The following is an 18,219-nucleotide window of genomic DNA, read 5'->3' on the forward strand; positions in this document are numbered from 1 at the left end:
TTTTTTTTTAATAGTTTTTTTTTGTCTTCTCTTCATTTTTTTTTTGTTTTTTTTTGTTTTTTTTTTGTTTTAGTGTAATAAAATAAACCATAGTGAAAAAAGCTGACGTTCTTCATTGTACCATTTCCTTTAAATTACCCCATACTCACTTGCGCATGTTTTTATTTTATTTTAAAATACCTTAGAAGATTATTTATTGATCGATCGTGTGCTTTCTCGAATTGTTAATACCAATAAAGAGTCGCGAAATCAGCGGTAAATCGCATTCTTTCACCTTACACAATACATCAACAAAATTGAATTTTTGATAAATGCTGCGTCGGTATAATATTTCGGTACGGAGTCGTTCACGCGTCACTCGTCTTTTTAGTTTCACGTTGACTTCTTCCGACGCAATCGTGATTTACCGATTGTCCTTCTCGCCGTTTGCAATCGCCTTTCAAAAATCATCAAGTACGGATATGTTGTGATAGGCGAATGCACTTGTTCGTTGTAACCACTTGCCAGAGCCCGCGGTAACATGGAAAGTAATCGTAAGATCTCCGCGATCTCTATCCCATTGCTAATCTTGATCGTTTACGTATGGAATTCGATGGCGGATGAGCAAAGCGGATCGCAGAGGCAGCTTCACGCCTCGAGTAGCGGTGAAAATTACGAAAGTGCCGAGGAGCTTCAAGAATTTGAGATGGACGAACTTATAAAAAATCTCGAGGCAAGCATCAATGCCCAAGAGGCGACCAGCGAGGAGTTGATTAAGGAGGAGAACCAACGAGACTCGAGAGGCATGGCGCAGCAGCGTAAGCCCTCGAGCGGCGATAAAACCGGCGTATTTGAAGGGCCGACAGGTAGTGGTACGATAATTCCGAATCCAAGAGATCGGAAGTCCATAAACGCCAGAAGAACTGGAAGGGATCAACAAGCGGACATTTCAGCGGTGATCGACGATCTCGATGCTCGTGCACGAATCCATAAGAAAAAGACACGTGACAATTACGAGGATATTGACGAGGTTAACTTCCGTTTCCTTTGAATTTGATACATTGATACAATTTATACATTGAGACAAAACGAGGAAAAAATCCGTATATAGAGACACTTTTATTAGCTTAAAATTAAAATTGACTATACTTTTGTATAAAATAATGAACGAACGAACGAACGAACGAACGAATTAACTGATACTGATTAAGAAAACCGATGAATAAAAGAAGAAAAAATTTTTAACATTAAATTTTTACATTTATATATGGCAAATAAAATTGAGAAGCGCGAAAACGTTTAAGTAATCGTTAGACTGTCGAACGGTCAGCAATAACCAGAGGCAATACGCGCTATTCGAGTAAAATTACAATATCCGCCAATTCTTCGCTTCGGATTGTCATTAGGGAACTTGAAATTACATTGATCTTCGCTATTTACAGCTTATTAAAGAAGCTTATGGTTTGGCGAGTGAACGCTCGTCCGACAGTTGGCTCCATCGCAATCAACTCAGCGATTACGAGAAGGACGACCAGTACCGGCGCTCCTTACTCCACTTACTGAACCTTTACCGCCTCTCCGGTAAGCGAGACCGCGCGGACAATGAAAGGGAGGAAGATGATGATGAGGAAAAGGAGGCGGTGGAGGCGGAGGAGGAGGAGGAGGAGAAGGAGGAGAAGGAGGAGGAGAAGAAGAAGAAAGAACGGCGACAGCAGGAGAAGAAGTCGCTGAGTCACGATCGCTCGATGCGGCATCGGTCTGAGCGTCGTCTGAGCAAGAACCTACGGTTCGTCGATTCCGGCAAATCTCGACACCTGGACAGGAGTCGGCTACTGGCGGATCACATTGCCGAGTCGGCTTTACTTTTGGGCCAGAAGAAGGGCCGAATCCTCGAGCACCTCATTGACGACACGGCCAAACGCGACGTGGAGATTGCGGCATCCACCGCGGCGGCCTCTTCGACGGCCGTCGACGTTGGTGTGAGTAGCACGGGTGGAGCGGTAAGCACGGGTGGAGCGGTGAACGTTGCCGGGACGGCGAGCACGGCCACCGGGGGTTTGGCCGTCGACGCGGCTCTCGGGGTCTCGGGAGGACTTCGCGTCGAGGGTGCGACGGGCCTCTCCGCGGGTCTCGGCGCCCGCACGAACCTCGGCCTGAGTCTGCTCGGGCAGCTCGGCTCCTGCCAGGACTACGAGCGCAAGATGATCATGGACATGGCCATCCAGGAGGCCTCCGCGATGATCCGTAGGCTGGCTTACGAGACGAGGAGCGAGATCGGCTATAAGAGCGATCCGGAATTCGAGAGGCGCATCCTCGGCCTCGCCATCGAGTTGGTGAACAGGGTGACGCTGGGTCTGGCCGGCGGCGAAGTCGGCAGCAAGTTCGACCTGTTGGGTAGCTACAGGTACAACGGAGTCGACGACTACCTCAAATCCTCCGTGCTCGACGCGGAACTGCAGGCCGGCTTGGTCACGAATGCGGGCTTCGATTACTTAAGACATCGCGATCTCCTCGAGGGCCGGAGGCTTTACGACGACCTCGATCTCTACGACGAGTATTTGGATCACCTGGGGCCCTACGCGCGGGATCGCTGCGACTCCTGCTCTAAGTACGACATGAGAATGGGGAACGTGTGCCCCGTGTGCAAAAGGAGCGGCCCCGAGCCGACCGGGCCTAAGCTTCAGAGTCGGCCGAAGCGCGAGTCAGGCCTGTACGCGGACGACCGGGGCAAGATTTATCACCTTCAGAAATTTCAGCAAAATAAGGTCAATATCAAGTGAGAGAACGGGGCTGTTCTTGAATGTTCTGGATACGTAATTTCCTTACGTGATGGAGTTATTATTATTATTATTATTTTATTTTTTTATTTTTTTTTTACGCTATTATATAGCCTAATAATAATCGTAATAATAATAATAATAATAGTTATAATAATAGTAATAATAATAATAATAATAATAATAATAATTGTTATTATTATTTCCTTTTATCCCATTTTCTTTTTTTCTTAACGTTTGTTCATGTTACTATTATGTTACTATGTAATGATGTGAAATAAAGACGTCAAGCAAAGCAAGAACCCTATGAATTATTAATCCTTTCAGTCACCAGGCGTCCTATTTATAAGCTTTATTGGTAAGTTTGTTTTTTACTTAAGTATTCACTCGATCATATGCATATAAATCATAATCATGTTGAAAAGTAAAATTTCACAAACAATTCGTACAAGTATAATCAGCGCCAGTAGGACATTACAAATTTGTATTAGAAGATTCTTATTAGAAGTTTGCCGCGTTTGAAAGTTTGAACGTGTCTTTGTCGAGTGGATGTCGTGACTGAAGGGATTAATTACAGTTGATTGAGCGATGTGAATTATATGATTGTAATTACTTTTTAGAGACACAAATCAGGCGGCGTTTGGGAAGACGTTAATAAACTTTACAATTTTAATGACTACGAAAATACTAGATTCATCAACTTGAGTATGAATTGTAGTGGGACGTCTGAATTCGCAAATCCGGATTGTCAAAGGCTACAATTAAAACTTGTGACTCCTAAAGGTATTGATAAAAAAAAACAGTCATTTAATGTTGATAACGTTCTTTTTTATTTTTTTTTTTTTTTTGGTTTTGTTTTTTGCTTCTTCAAATCCATCATGACCTTTGAAGTTTCCACCCTGTTTCATCAAAATTCGCTCGTCTCTATTGCGCGGAAAAAAAAAATTACAAATTTACATACTTGGTTGGGATTTCTGACAAAGAATGTCAAACAGAACCGTATAAAAGTAATGTTTTTCTGTTTTTTTTGTTTTTTTTGTTTTTGTTTTTGTGTTCTTTTAATGCCGTTATTAGGCACATTAGAATTGATAATTGAATCCTGAACTTTCACTTTATGAAACCTTGATCTATTTTGTCACCAAGCATAAACTATGCCGGCAAATGAAAGTTTATAAAATATGTTTAGAATTTTATGTAAATGTAATTCTTCGTTCAAAATCTTGCGCAAATCTTTGCACCGAGCGGGATTTTACGTAGAAAATTGCCGCTCTTACTTTTACTTTCCAGGAATTCTCAAAAAATAATTTGTTGTAATATTCAATTTGAAAATGTCGAGAGTGATCCGGTAGTCACGGCTGTAAATTCCGCATAGAAAAATACTGAGCATTCTTCGTCTGATTCTGGTTGCTAATGTACCAGTCTATCTGCATTAGACATATTAAGAGTCCAAGAATTTACGAAATTGTTAACTTTTCCCCCTCGAAACACTTACGTTATTGAAGCGCGCAAAAACGTGCGCCGTTTGCTGCGAGTCGGGATGCATTGGCCGAGCGCAGCCAAATGGCCCAAGTAAATCGCGGGACTCGCCGGTTTATTATTGATTTTAATTAACAAATCGCGTGCGCGCGATGCCGGCTTTCGCAATCACCAACTAAACGAGCACTCGTTTCGAGCCCTGTCGCCGCCGCCGCTGCCGCCGCTGCCCCCGCCCGCCACCTAACCATCGTCCCCCATCGTCCCCCATCATCCCCCGCTACAAAAGACGTCGCAGCGTCATTCATCGACGTGCCCTGATCCAAGACGCAGATCCGGTGCCACTGTGGACGGTGCGGGACTACTTGAGCCAGGGTCGAGACCTCGGAGCGGACATGCACGAGCGCGGCCGGGAGCTGCAGATTGCCGAGGGTCTGCGACCATCGGCTCACACGGCTTCGATGCTGCACTTCATGAACGGCCGAACCACGGGGACGACCGTCAGGCTGAACGAGGAGTCGCAGATCATGCTCTACGGGACCAAAGTTCTCCAGGAGAAATTACGGACCGAGTAAATGGGCCGAGGCGTCGGAGTCACGACGTCCTTTGTTACCTCGGCTGTTACCCTCTAACTCCCTAACTCTCTAACTCTCTAACTCTCTCTCTCTCTCTCTCTCTCTCTCTCTCTCTCTCTCTCTCTCTAACTCTCTCTCACCCACTCTAACTCTCTCTAACTCTCTATCTATCTCTCACCCACTCTCGATCTATCTCTTTTGCTCGTGAAAAGCATCGAGCTCGCTTTCGTTCTCACTCGGGCGATAATTTTGTGCAATTAGAGGAGAATGTCGCTGCCGCGAAATACCACGATAATGAATTATTACGCGGGAGAGACAGGGAATTTCGTAATCGGCGATCAATGAGAGCTGCTTTACCATTCACGTGACATTTTTTAAGGATAAGTTGTGCTGCTCAATCATTTGATTTATCGCCTTTAAAGAATCGTGGAATGCGTTTTAAAGAATTCTTACGAGTTAATATACCAAGTCGTTTATCCACACGCGAAGACTGAATTCATAACGCCATTTTTGTAATACGTGCTGTTACGGGCTCGTGAAATCGGGCAAACTCAATTAATAACTTAATCATCGATCTACCTGTAATGTACCCACTTTCGACGAGTACTCGAAGCCAGCACCAAGACGTTTTTCAATCTAACTTTTTCTCTCCCTTAAAAAGGTATAACGTGAAGCCACGCGCATTCCTTGATTTTCTCCAGCATCATGGATTCCGTGTCACTGGAAATGAAACCTGTCACTCTCGGCAAAAGCGCTGCAACAGTTTGGCGAAATTCCGAAGCATCGAAGGATCTTGCAATAATTTTATCAACCCCTCCTGGGGCCAAAGCAACACTGCTTTTGTACGATTATTGCCGGCTCGTTACTCTGATGGTAACAATTCCTCTTTTTGTTTCTTCTTGAAATTTGCAATAATTACTTCGTGCCGTTTTAGCCGTATCTCAATACAGTCATCGAATGTCAAATTTTCGTTCACAGTATAAGCACAAATATAAAAATAACAATTGCCTTAAGGCACTTGAATAAAGTAAAGTCGAGCTATTACTAAAATTCACGCTATTTAAACTGCAAAGAATGTCATCGACGTAGCACTTATAATTAATATAGCGCATAGAGTTTATTAATTGAGTTTATTGACAGAGAGCATAGAGCACGTGCTTACTCATAAGAAAGTACCAAAGTATTATAGCAACGTTAAGATAATGATAATTTTGATCGATGCACGACAAAATGCTTTCGTGGAGCTTTCAATTTACTATGGTAAATATTGTTTTCAAGTCTTTAGCGTTTTTCAATCTTGTAATCAGTCAATCAAACGTATACGACAAAACTGATCATTCGCCGGCTAAATTAATAAAAAATTTACGTCACCTTCCAAGCATAAATACATAAAATCAGATTGTCGGTGCAAAAACGTCGCGTGAAATGATACGGACAGTCGGCATTCGTGGCCAATGCACACTCTGCGCCCAACTTTAAATGAAAAAAAAAAACAAGCAGCTAAAAAGCAGAAACAAAAACAGAAACAGAAACAAAGCAAGGAGAGCAAATTAGTAAATAACGTGAAACGTTACGTGAAGCCTTGAATCTGGCGCTGAATCATAAAAGACAAGATGGTCGAGCTTGCGATTGTTGGTCCCGCAGCTGAAATTCCCAGCAAAAGCATCGAGAGGCCCAAATCCGCTTTGAAAAGACGAACGAGCGGCCGTAAATAACATTGGCTATTCTCGTAGTCGACGGGATGTGCGTGCGTGCGCGTGCGTGTGTGTGTGTGGGGGGGGGGGTGGATTTAATGATGAAGGAAGCACCTAACCTAAGACATGCATTTTTAATGTCGGCAGGCATCCACGCACTCCCACTCGGCTCATCGGGTGGCCCCTTACCGAACCCCAGGACCCTCAGCGCCCGTTTGTTTCCAAGACGTAACGCCACCGATTCGCTCTTCACCCTCGCTCTCATGCAATGGGGCCAAATTATCGCCCACGACTTCGCGCGACAGACGATCGACCAGACCGGTAAGAGATCCTGATCCACTTGCGTTGAGAATAGTCCTGGCCTCCTTACCCACCCGCCCGCCATTAGCTAATCCAATAATGATAAGCTGGACTTTGGCGGTTAGTCGAGGGAGGTGTCGAGTGCTGCACCGACACCGGCAAGCGCCCATTACCCAAGACACTCCAGCATCACTCATGTCTGCCCATCGTCATACCCACGGACGACGATCTTTACGCCCGATACGGCCAGACTTGCATGAACTTTGTGCGCAGCATGACGGTCGTGAGGGAGGACTGCTCGCTGGGACCGGCGAACCAGGTAATTCCGCTTCCGCCTTCTCTTTTCTTTTGTCTTCATATAACTTTCTTTTCTTCCTCCTCTGCACGCTCTCATTACGAATTCAAATGCCATTTCACGATGTCACTATGACACGGCCTTTGGCAATGCTCGATTATAAACACTTGTGCGCTTCGTAAAGTCGCGGCTTTTCATCCCGTCCGCTAGGCTCATTAGCGGCTGCGTAAAATAAAAATAAAATATAAGAGCGCGCGAACGCGATTATGCTCGCGCTATTGATTGGTAGTGCTAGATCAACGAGAATGGGAGTTTAGTTTTCTCTCGCTTTATCCTCTGTGACTCTCGATTTCTCGATTATTCGTCAATTAGTGCCTGGATTTCTCGCACTCGTAGAAATTCTGGACAACAGGGTGATGGATTTATGTTGCGGTGTCGGGTGAATAGAGCGAGCCATATATATATATATATATATATATGTTGCCCTCCTCGTATTTAATTTGAGCGACTTGAGAGGAGAGAAGAAGCCAAAAAGCTCTCGGCATAAATCTCGAGCTAATTATTAATACGTCAGAAATTTCATTGACACGAGTCTTATGCTCAATGCTAATGACATACATTATTATTACATTATATGGGCATTGAAATTCATGTTTGCTTGTATAATTAGCAATTAATTTTTCGTAACCTTTTCATAAGGAAGATGTAAGAAAACATGGTCGACGAGTTGTATTTACTTTGATGATTCAATAAAGATTGTCGGAAATTTTCTAATGGAGCTGTAAACTTTGCGTTAATTCTCGTGAAATAAGTTATTTCGCATCGCTAAGCAGCATCAAAGGACAAAACTGGAAATGTAATCGCCTAATCTGATTTCGCGGCCGGGACAAGGAGAAGTAAATGGAGTTTCAAACTTTATTCGCAATCTCACATTGTATGCCTGTGCATAAGCGAGCCCGTGTGTATGTAAAGATTTTTTTTTTTTTTTTTTTTTTTTTTTTTTTTTTTATGACAATTACAAGGAAAGACGGTTAAATAGCCATTTTTAATTTGTTTGCGCGAAGAGCAGTTAGGTTGGAGGGATTAAATATAAGACAATTGATAAAGTAAATACAGCGAAATTAAATTCTTTTAAACTGTATGACGTTCCGTGATGAAGCTACCAACCGATTAGATAGTTTATTTATATCGTATGTAAAAAAATTATTTTCATACCTTCGAACAAGTGCTCTCTTAATGTGAAAACGCGAATATAATATAATATATCCGTAGTATGTGCATTTATTTTATATAAATATTTTGCACTATTTATAATTCACCAGGCTCGATATATTTATCCGAATAAATAACCGAGAAACTGAAGTAAATATCTCGTCGTGCAAATATTGGTGTATGACAAAATTGTCTCGGTCCCGAAAACAATGGTGCGCCCTAGACATTAATCGTGCACTTGCAAACTATGAAAATTAAAATAGCCATCCTTGGTTATAAAGTATTATAATAAACGACATTTATTCTCCAACGTAGAATAAAACTTTCAGTTGAACGGTGTCTCGAGTTTCCTCGATTTATCTCCAGTTTATGGTGCGGACCGAGCCACGAGCGACACTTTGCGCGAATTCCGAGGTGGGCGTATGCGCATTGAGATCAGGAGCGATCGCGTCATGATGCCAACATTATCAAGATCTGGATACTGCGATGCGCGGACCAATTCGGACATTTGCTTCGAAACAGGTTTCTGCTTTTGCTTGCCTCTGCCTCTCGGTAATTCGTGAGTAGTAACGAGCCCGACGGTGATAAAATCCATTTTTACTTTCATTTTCTTGTCTGCCGGCGCATTCAAGCGCTGCCTACTTAGCGTGTACGAGTCACAACTGACAGTTGAAAACTATAATAAAAACGTCATTTTGATATTTAATGAGTAGTGAGGAATGGAAAGGAACAGAGAAAAAAGAACGAAAAACGTTTTATCCTTAATTCTCTTTTAAAACGTACAACAATTTATTAATTATGCTAACGGGCACATTAAGATATCAAGAGTAACGTAGCAAGGACGATTTTACGTTTCTTACACGCGACATTCTCATATTATATATAAAAATTACTATGTAATTTATCGTCGGCCAATTACACAATACAAGCTCACTGCAATGGATTTAGACGGTTAAGTTAAATGTACAAATGTATTGTATTTTTTGTTTGTCTTTAGCTCCTGTCTTTTTCGATAAAGAATGTTTAATTAGCGATCTCGTTATATACACGACTCTAATTCGATAAATTTCTGTGTTTATAAGGGGACGTGCGTACCAATCAGAATCCTCAATTGATAGTGTTGCAAACGCTATTTATTAGGGAGCATAATCGGATCGCTTATGAGCTCGAGGCTTTGAATCCACACTGGAGGGACGAGCGACTTTTTCAAGAGGCTCGGCGAATCCTTATTGCCGAATATCAGCACATAACGTACAGCCACTGGCTTCCGCTTGTTATTGGTGAGATTGCCATCATCACCTGGCTTTATAACAATTTACCATAATGAATTACCATTTATCATTAAAAGAACTTGTTGTTCTACGATGGCAGTTTCATGAACTTTAACAAGATATCGTAGACCAGCAAGATGCCCAATGTAATATCGCATTTTACTATTGCTCATTATAGGAAAGAAATATTGCAGAGAGAATATATTCCCATTGAACGTTGGATTATCGAGAGATTACGACGTGACGATTAATCCTGGCACGATTAACGGCTTCACTTCTGGTGCTTTTCGATTCCTGCACTCGATGATCGAAGGCAACATTTAGTAAGTCCATGTGCTTGGCCCTCGTTGCGCCCCTGAACAAGCAAGCGACCGTAGAATAAAATTTTACCTAAATACATCTAAATACGTAAATACATAATGTCAACGGATGCAATTTCATTGAATTTCGTTTCAGTTTAATGCCCGATAAGTACAGCATATTTTCCACTATTCGCTTAAGTGACTTTTACTTCCGGCCGCAAATCGTCGAGACGAACGGTAACTTCGAGGCACTGCTCCGGGGACTTATTTACCAGACGATACAGAAGCCAGACGCAAATTTTCACGAAGAGGTACCCACCACGTCATTTTCTCGCGAACGACTTTATAAATATGGAAAATTCGCCCCACCAGCCACCGGGACATTATTATTAATTACATTTTTCCTTCTTATATTTCTTCCTTATTTCGCGTAGGTAACCGAATACTTGTTCCGTTCGGGTAACAATTTCGGAATGGATTTGGAAGCACTTGATATACAAAGGGGCAGGGACCATGGAATACCTGGCTATAATGCGTATCGCGAATTGTGCCATCTCGATCGTGCCGAAGACTTTAAAGGTCTTATCAACGAAATCCCCTTCAACGTAAGAACTTTCGTTTCAATCTTACTTCTGACGGATATGTATTCTTAAAGCAATTATCATTCCCGGCTATATTGCAGTTTCAAATATCATTATTTCAATTTCAAAGATAAAGTTTTAGTAAAAAGAGATAATCGCAGAGATAATCGGGGAGGGGCGGATGGGGGATATATATATATATATATATATATATATATATATATATATATATATATATCTGGGAAAATATAGACGAGAAAAGATTTTAGATATAAATGCTATAAAGGCTAACGGTTGAGAATATTCACGCAATTGCGTTTGCCTATAGTGCAACCATCACTGTCACTTCAACGCCATTTGCAACAAAAGAATTTGAAAAATAATGCTTTAATGACAAATTTTGTGGAATAATTTCACTCAATGATTAATTGCAATGAAACGAGTCGTTTATCCTCTTCTTTACTAAAGCCTCCTCTTTTAGAGCATTCAGCAATTACAGAGTATTTACGAGCACGTCGATGATATTGATTTGTTGGTTGGCGCTACGATGGAAACCCGAATGCCGGGAAGCTTATTAGGACCAACATTACAATGTTTAATTGGAGAGCAGTTTTATCGTTCTCGAGTGGGTGATAAATATTTTTACAATAATGTTAATTTCCCTCATTCTTTCACGCATGGTAAGACTTTTTATTTGCTTCTATGATTAATCCAATGGATTTGCAATTGGTATGTCGATAAGGTTGCGATATGCTATTGACTTTACAGAGCAATTTTCGGAAATACAAAAGGCAAGTTTAGCAACGATGATATGTGAATTGGGCGAGGCTCTATACGCAGTTCAAGAGAATCCCTTTAAAGTGATATCTCGAAAGAATCCAAGAATATCGTGCTTCGACTTGCCAACCATTAATTTAGAATATTGGAAAGAGGAAGATTAATTCATGACAATAACATTGAATATTAAAGTCATTGTATTATAAGTCATTATTATTATTATTAATTTAAATAAATAATAATTTGCTATATAGGTATAAGCTGTATTGCGAATGTAATACGATATTTTGCACACAAATTCTTTTATGTTTATTCAGAAAGAGATAAAAAAAAAGTTGTTACATTTAATTTTCAATTACATTGTATACAATTAACGATATTTCGCTCATTTAATGGAATATTTCATTGCTCTCATCACAGTAATTGCCGAGGCGAAAGTAAATTAGCGAAATTTCCTTATATAATGGATAGCATTGGATTTACTTAATTAATTTACTTAAAAATATAATAAATAATAAATATACTCAAGTTTTCATCATTCCTACTAATTATTTCAATAATATCATTGCATATAGGCAGTGTTTAATTTATGCATAAATCATGATTGTAAATAGAATCAAATGAATAATAATAATAATAATAATAATAATAATAATAATAATAATAATAATAATATATAAATAATATACAAATATTTATTGAACGAATAATGCAAAGGGTAATTTGCAAAGTAAAATAAACTAGAATATCAACAGACGAAATAAATTTCTCCAGTGGGATTTTACGCAAAATGAAAAAAAAAAAAAAAAAAAATTACCCGTAAAAGAACCAACGAATGCATCTACGTGCTTAACTTATTTGGAAAACTACAATTTGTTTGGCAATTAAATTATTACTGTCTAAAATGCGTATGAACTATCGATTTTGTTGCATTACGTCTGCCAATCCGTATATTATTATATCTGCATTTTAAAAAGCGAGGAGTGGTTGTTATATTTACCAGGTCTGTCGGAATAAGTTCCATCCGAAAAATACAGAAAATACCGAGATAAGAATGTGCGATTGTAAACTGACTTTCTGGTTTAGAGAAAATCTAATAATATATATATATATTTAGTTGTCTTACGTAGGCAAAAAATATGGCTTACGTGAGAAAACTGTTATCCGTGTTGTAAGCATTTGAAAGGTACAATTTAATATTTCAAAAGTTTTATCAATGTTATTTAAAACAAAAACATCAACAAAAAAAAATGGTTGCAATGTTCTACGACGTAATTTTTTTTTTCTTTTATTATTTATTATAATAATTGTTAAGTGTACGTCATATATATATATATATATATAAAGCATTTTGTTTACCTTGAATAATCTCGTTTAATGTAAGTATAAATTATAAAAAAATATACTTAAATAAAACAATTACACATAATCCAATTTAAATAAAAATAAATAAATATTCTGTATAATAATAGTCACAAAAATATTGGTTAAATACCTTTGGAGAAAATTAACTTTATAACAACGTATGATTGTAATTTATTTTATGTTTTATTGTTTTTCACTAAATTACACGTTTGAATATTTCAATGTGAAAACAAAAATAATAATTAATTAAAATAATAAGAAATTTATAAATTTGTTATATTAATACTTTCTACTAACTTTTTTTTTCAATCACCATGATATTGTCACCTTCAGTTTGACATCCAAATGTGTGGTTAGTTTTTTTTTTTTTTACCCGTAGAATTTAATTATTTCCTTACATAACATATAAGTTTTTTCATATAGTTTTTATTCTTATACAAATATTTATAAATGCTTTTTCGATTGATTTCTTTGGAATAGACTATTCAACATTTATGCAAAAAATTTTATACAATTTTACTAATAATTTCGTATTTTCACGATAATTTAAATTACGTTCTATAACGATTTATCAACAAGCATATATTCATAAATAACCGTACTGTTGTTGAAAACAATAATACAATATTTTTAATGTATATAGAAGGTTTTAGTTTGGCACTTATCGTAAATGTATCGAGCACTTTATGTATCTGAAAAGAAAGAAAAACATATTATTATTTAATTTTTCAAAGGCTGTCAGATTTTCATTTTCGTAACACATTATTAAAATAATATTGTACCTTGTCATGTGCTTGTAATGTAACATTTTATTATTTTATGTTCTTCGTAAAATTATTCCGAACATGCATGCAGTTATTGTGGTAATTCTTCTATCTCCACGGGATACTCCAAATAATTATATAAAATAATGTTTTAAAATTTCTGTACACAAAAGGTCCAAAGTTATTTTATTTAACTTGTATAATTATTCATATTTCTATAATTCCGTATGTAATGATAAAATTGAAATTCAATTTTAACTTAGATTTTTATATATTTAATGAAATATATGAATTCCATCTCATTCAGTTCTAACTTCACTCTAAACTTTTAATTTAATGAATATCATTTTAAATGATTCATAAGCTCAAGAAGACATATATATATATATATATATATATATATATATATATAAATGTGTGTGTGCGTGTGTGTGCGTGTGTGTGTGTGTGTGGGTGTGTGTGTGTGTGTGTGTGTAATATAGTATTAACAATGTGAAATGCCCAAATTAATAAAGTATTTTTGTAATTATATAAGATAATATTCTAATTTAAATACTTATTTTCGGATACAATAAGCATTATTAATTAGAACGAAATTTTAGTTATTTTAATTTACATTGCACACATAAACTTGGACACAGTGGATCACAAAAATTTAGATTAACATATAATACACGTAAATGTAATACATTTTTAATCTTTAGCTGTTTCTTTATACACATGTTACTACAAAAATTAGATTAATATACTTAAATTTTTTTATTTTATACATTTCTTATTACTCAATTCTTAATTCTATATTTAAACATAACAACAATTATCTTTTACTTTTTAGGAGGTTGAATATATAGAAGGGATTCTTCATCAACATAAAATACGTAATTTGGAATTATATACAATAGATACAAAAAGTAATATAATGAATTGCACCTCTTTATTTCGTTCTCAATGATAAAAATGATATAAACTTATAATATAATTATCAGAATTATGTTTTGATTAATTTATAGAAAAAATTTAATTTTACGAATTATAAATAAATAATGATTATACTTATTGTTAAACTTAATTGTTGTAATAGTAATATATTATTTTTAACATCCATCAAATTTCTTAATGAATAAACAAATGAGATTGATTACTTTTTTATATTTTTGATATTCTGAAGGTCAAAAGAAATGTCATACCCTTGATTCTCTAAAACATTGACTATTTTATGCAAATGTCTGTTCGTTCATCACTTTGTGCTACACTAGGCTGCACTGCTCTACTTAGTTGAATTTTTTTTTTTTTTTTTTTTTATCATTATCATTTTTAATGAAAATCCTGTTATTATTTAGCAAATTATACTCTCTGCGTAATGTAACAAGATTTCCAAGCAGTTTGAAATGTTCGATAAATAACCATTTATATTAAAATTTAATTTTTATTGCTCCCATAAGTAAAATCCAATATTTTATTTATGAGCTCATGTTGTATAAATAAAGATTAAATGCACATTAGTTTAGTAATACGATTCAAAATGTGTGCGAAATATTAGTGAATTATTTGAAATTCTACGTGCAATTTGTGGAGCAAAATTAATTATACACCCATTAACATGCTAACTTTAATGCGGATAAAATGAAATCGTTTCAATTTCTGTGAAAATTCCAGGTGAATACTTCTATTATTAACGAAATTGTCATTTAAAACTATAATCAGTAAAATGTATAACAAAATTCTAGTTCTGAAAAAACTGCAAATTTGTTGGTAGTTTATATTATACTGGTAACTCTTAGTTGAATAAAATAATAAATAAATAAAAATAATGTGTAAGTTTCAAGAAGAAATTATTTGGCAAATTAAGAAAAATTCCAATAATAGATTACGTGATGTTAAATAGTCGTCGTACGTTAGAGAAAGTTCGATTAAATATATATGTTTAGAAATCTAATTACACCAAATAATAATATTTCTACAAGAAAATTATTCTCCATCATAATTTAAAAGGCGTGGTTCATAATACGATTCTATAAATTCGTTTTAAAATAAATTACTTTTAAATGTTATATCATATTAATTATTAATTATATGATAACTATTATTGCTAAATATATATAAGAAATCTGAATTCATACAAGGTAAATTAATTAAAACGGATAGACTGTGTAGAAATGATTGTGTTTTCCATATGTGTGTGAACATATTATAAATCACAACTTTTGAAAGACACGAACAATACGTTTCTCATTAATAAAAATAGTTTTAGTCGATATTTTCACTTTGTTTTATGTACATATTATTTCTATACATTATTTAGTGTAAATAAATATATAATATTAATAACAGTGCAAGGGAGAAGAACGTAATGGCAGTGCGCGAATGGAATACAAGTGAAGTAAAATGAAACAATTGAACGGCAATCCGATCAAGCATGCACATTTCATAATATTTATGTAAGTAGGAATAGACACTGACGTCAATGAATTCTCGAACATAAAACATTTTTTGCTGACACCTTTTACGATGTGTACATTCAACAAGGAATTTTTATATATTTCAATTAACATTATAATATTTAAAAAATTTATTAACTGTATGATTTAGCACTTTCAAATTGTTATTAATAGGTCAATATTCCAGTGTCAAAATCAAAAAAATTTGAATTGATTATTTTAATAAAATTAAATTATTAAAAATATTATTGCAAATATAAGAAAATCTATGTTACGTTATTATTAATATTGACTTTATGATTCAAACAAAAATACTAAACTATCATTTACAATAATCTAATTGGTATGACATACTTTTATGAAGCGGGTAAAAGTGTCGACCACAACACAATACTTATGAAAAAATTACATTTGGAGGATTTTTTTATTTGAAAGGTTGACACTGTACTTTACAATTTAGAATTAAATAAACATCAAATTTACAATACTATACGAGGAATATTTTAAAAAATATTTCATGAAAACCATAAAAAATTCTTAGTGACAGTAATTTTATGCAAGATATGACATAAATTTGATTCTTTCTAAAAGAAAATAATAATTAACTGAAAAATGTTTACAATGGGAATCTGTTTAAGATTCAAGATATCAGATATCAAAGAATTTCTGTTTAAAAATAATTAATATATATTTTATACTTTATGAACAACTTCAAACAGCTAATCGGGATGTAAGAATTGTGTGAGCTTTCCCTGATTTCCATTCGGATTTTTATATAGTATTATAAAGTTAGGTAATGTACTCCAGTAAAATGTATAATTACGTAATAAATTTCAACATAACTTAACACACTCAAATATTTATACATTTATTTTATTTAATGAAAACGGTAAAATACATTCACAATATAAAAAAATATATAGTATTTTATATAGTTGTCACCTTATATATATCTGAAGTTTATTACACAAGTACGTCGTAATTTCCAATTGAATTATTTTTATTAGTCTTTTATGTGAAGAAATCACGCGCACACACGCACGCACGCACGCACACACACACACACACACATATATATATATATATATATATATATATATACATTTGAATTCTACCTTGTAATAACGAGATATAGTTTTTAGCATTAAAAATATTGAAGCTCATAAGATCTTCATACAATTATGTTATTTTAAAATAGTTCAGTTTCAAACATTATTTACGTTACAATTACTTATATCGATTCTTATACTAAATTAATAAATGTACATTATATGATTAATTGAATATATAAAATCGATTTATACAATATTATTACAAAAAGTAATTAGAATAAACTGACAGTTGCAAGAATTATACTTTAAATACAAGCAATTATTATGTTAACAAATCTAGACTTGTATTTATATATTAATAAATTATTCGGTTAAATGTTATTTAAATAATTTTTCGTTAATATTTTAATAAAATTTAAATAAGATTAATAATTAATTAATACTATAACAATTGAGAATAATATTATAAATTTATGTAAATTGTGATTAATGAGTTTATGTATATAGTGTGTTTGGTGTGAGGAAATTTTGTTTTCATCATTAACTATATCAAAAGTTCCTCAAGTATTCGATAACAAACAAATAATTATCATATAAGATGTACAAATATATAGGAAATAAATAATCATGTTAGGCTTGTAAAATTCAAGTACTTTTCTTTATAACTAGAATATATCACATATTAAATACAGGATATAAAAATTAATTTTATATAGTAATATATTATTAGTAAAAATACGAAAAGGCATATTATCCATTTGGCAATGATATTATAATTATAATATACGTTTCCAGCAAATAAAATATAATTACAATATAAAAATAATTTATTTGGTTGACTCAATTATATTAAAGAAACATACGTTTATTAGCAATCATTTTATACAGCGAGCTCGGCTATTAAATAGTATATTAATATTTATCGAAATGAAAATATATATTACTGTTTATTACGAAAATCTTGCAAATATAATAATTAATGATAAACTCTTTATTTATATTATGATTAGCACATTTGAGAATTTAATCATAAGTATAGAGTGAAATGAAATTATTACGAATAGTTAATTACTTATGTATTTTTATGCATCTTACATTCACAAGATAAAAAGAAGATTTTCAGTATAAATGTAAACATTCAATGTCAATTAGGTATTGTATAAAAAATTTATATTTTCAAGGACCAAATTTCGAAAAGAGAGTTTAAAGAAAAATGTATTTAATATAATTGAAGCATAATTTTACTAAATGGTTTAATTATTCATTAGGAATTAAAATTGTAAGCTAAGAAATTTATTATTAAATTATGAGCGATTAATTTATTATTAATATAGTGTTAATAGTTTCATATATTGAAACGTAAT

General features: G+C 34.5%; 1 protein-coding gene across 1 annotated transcript; it reads left to right on the top strand.

Annotated features, from left to right (window-relative positions):
- Positions 1–520: 520 nt before the first annotated feature.
- LOC105364638 (eosinophil peroxidase-like) lies at positions 521–11,400 on the top strand. Its single transcript, XM_011502616.1, has 15 exons — positions 521–1,009; positions 1,422–1,619; positions 1,695–2,744; positions 3,377–3,539; positions 4,557–4,800; positions 5,466–5,677; positions 6,646–6,819; positions 6,924–7,117; positions 8,635–8,827; positions 9,388–9,585; positions 9,755–9,899; positions 10,033–10,189; positions 10,313–10,483; positions 10,941–11,139; positions 11,228–11,400. Exons 1-15 carry the CDS (start codon positions 521–523, stop codon positions 11,398–11,400), a joined length of 3,960 nt encoding a protein of 1,319 aa, XP_011500918.1.
- The last annotated feature ends 6,819 nt before the right edge of the window (positions 11,401–18,219 follow it).

The sequence above is a fragment of the Ceratosolen solmsi genome, unplaced genomic scaffold (genome assembly GCF_000503995.2).
Source record: "Ceratosolen solmsi marchali unplaced genomic scaffold, CerSol_1.0 scaffold39, whole genome shotgun sequence".
Classification (NCBI taxonomy): domain Eukaryota; kingdom Metazoa; phylum Arthropoda; class Insecta; order Hymenoptera; family Agaonidae; genus Ceratosolen; species Ceratosolen solmsi.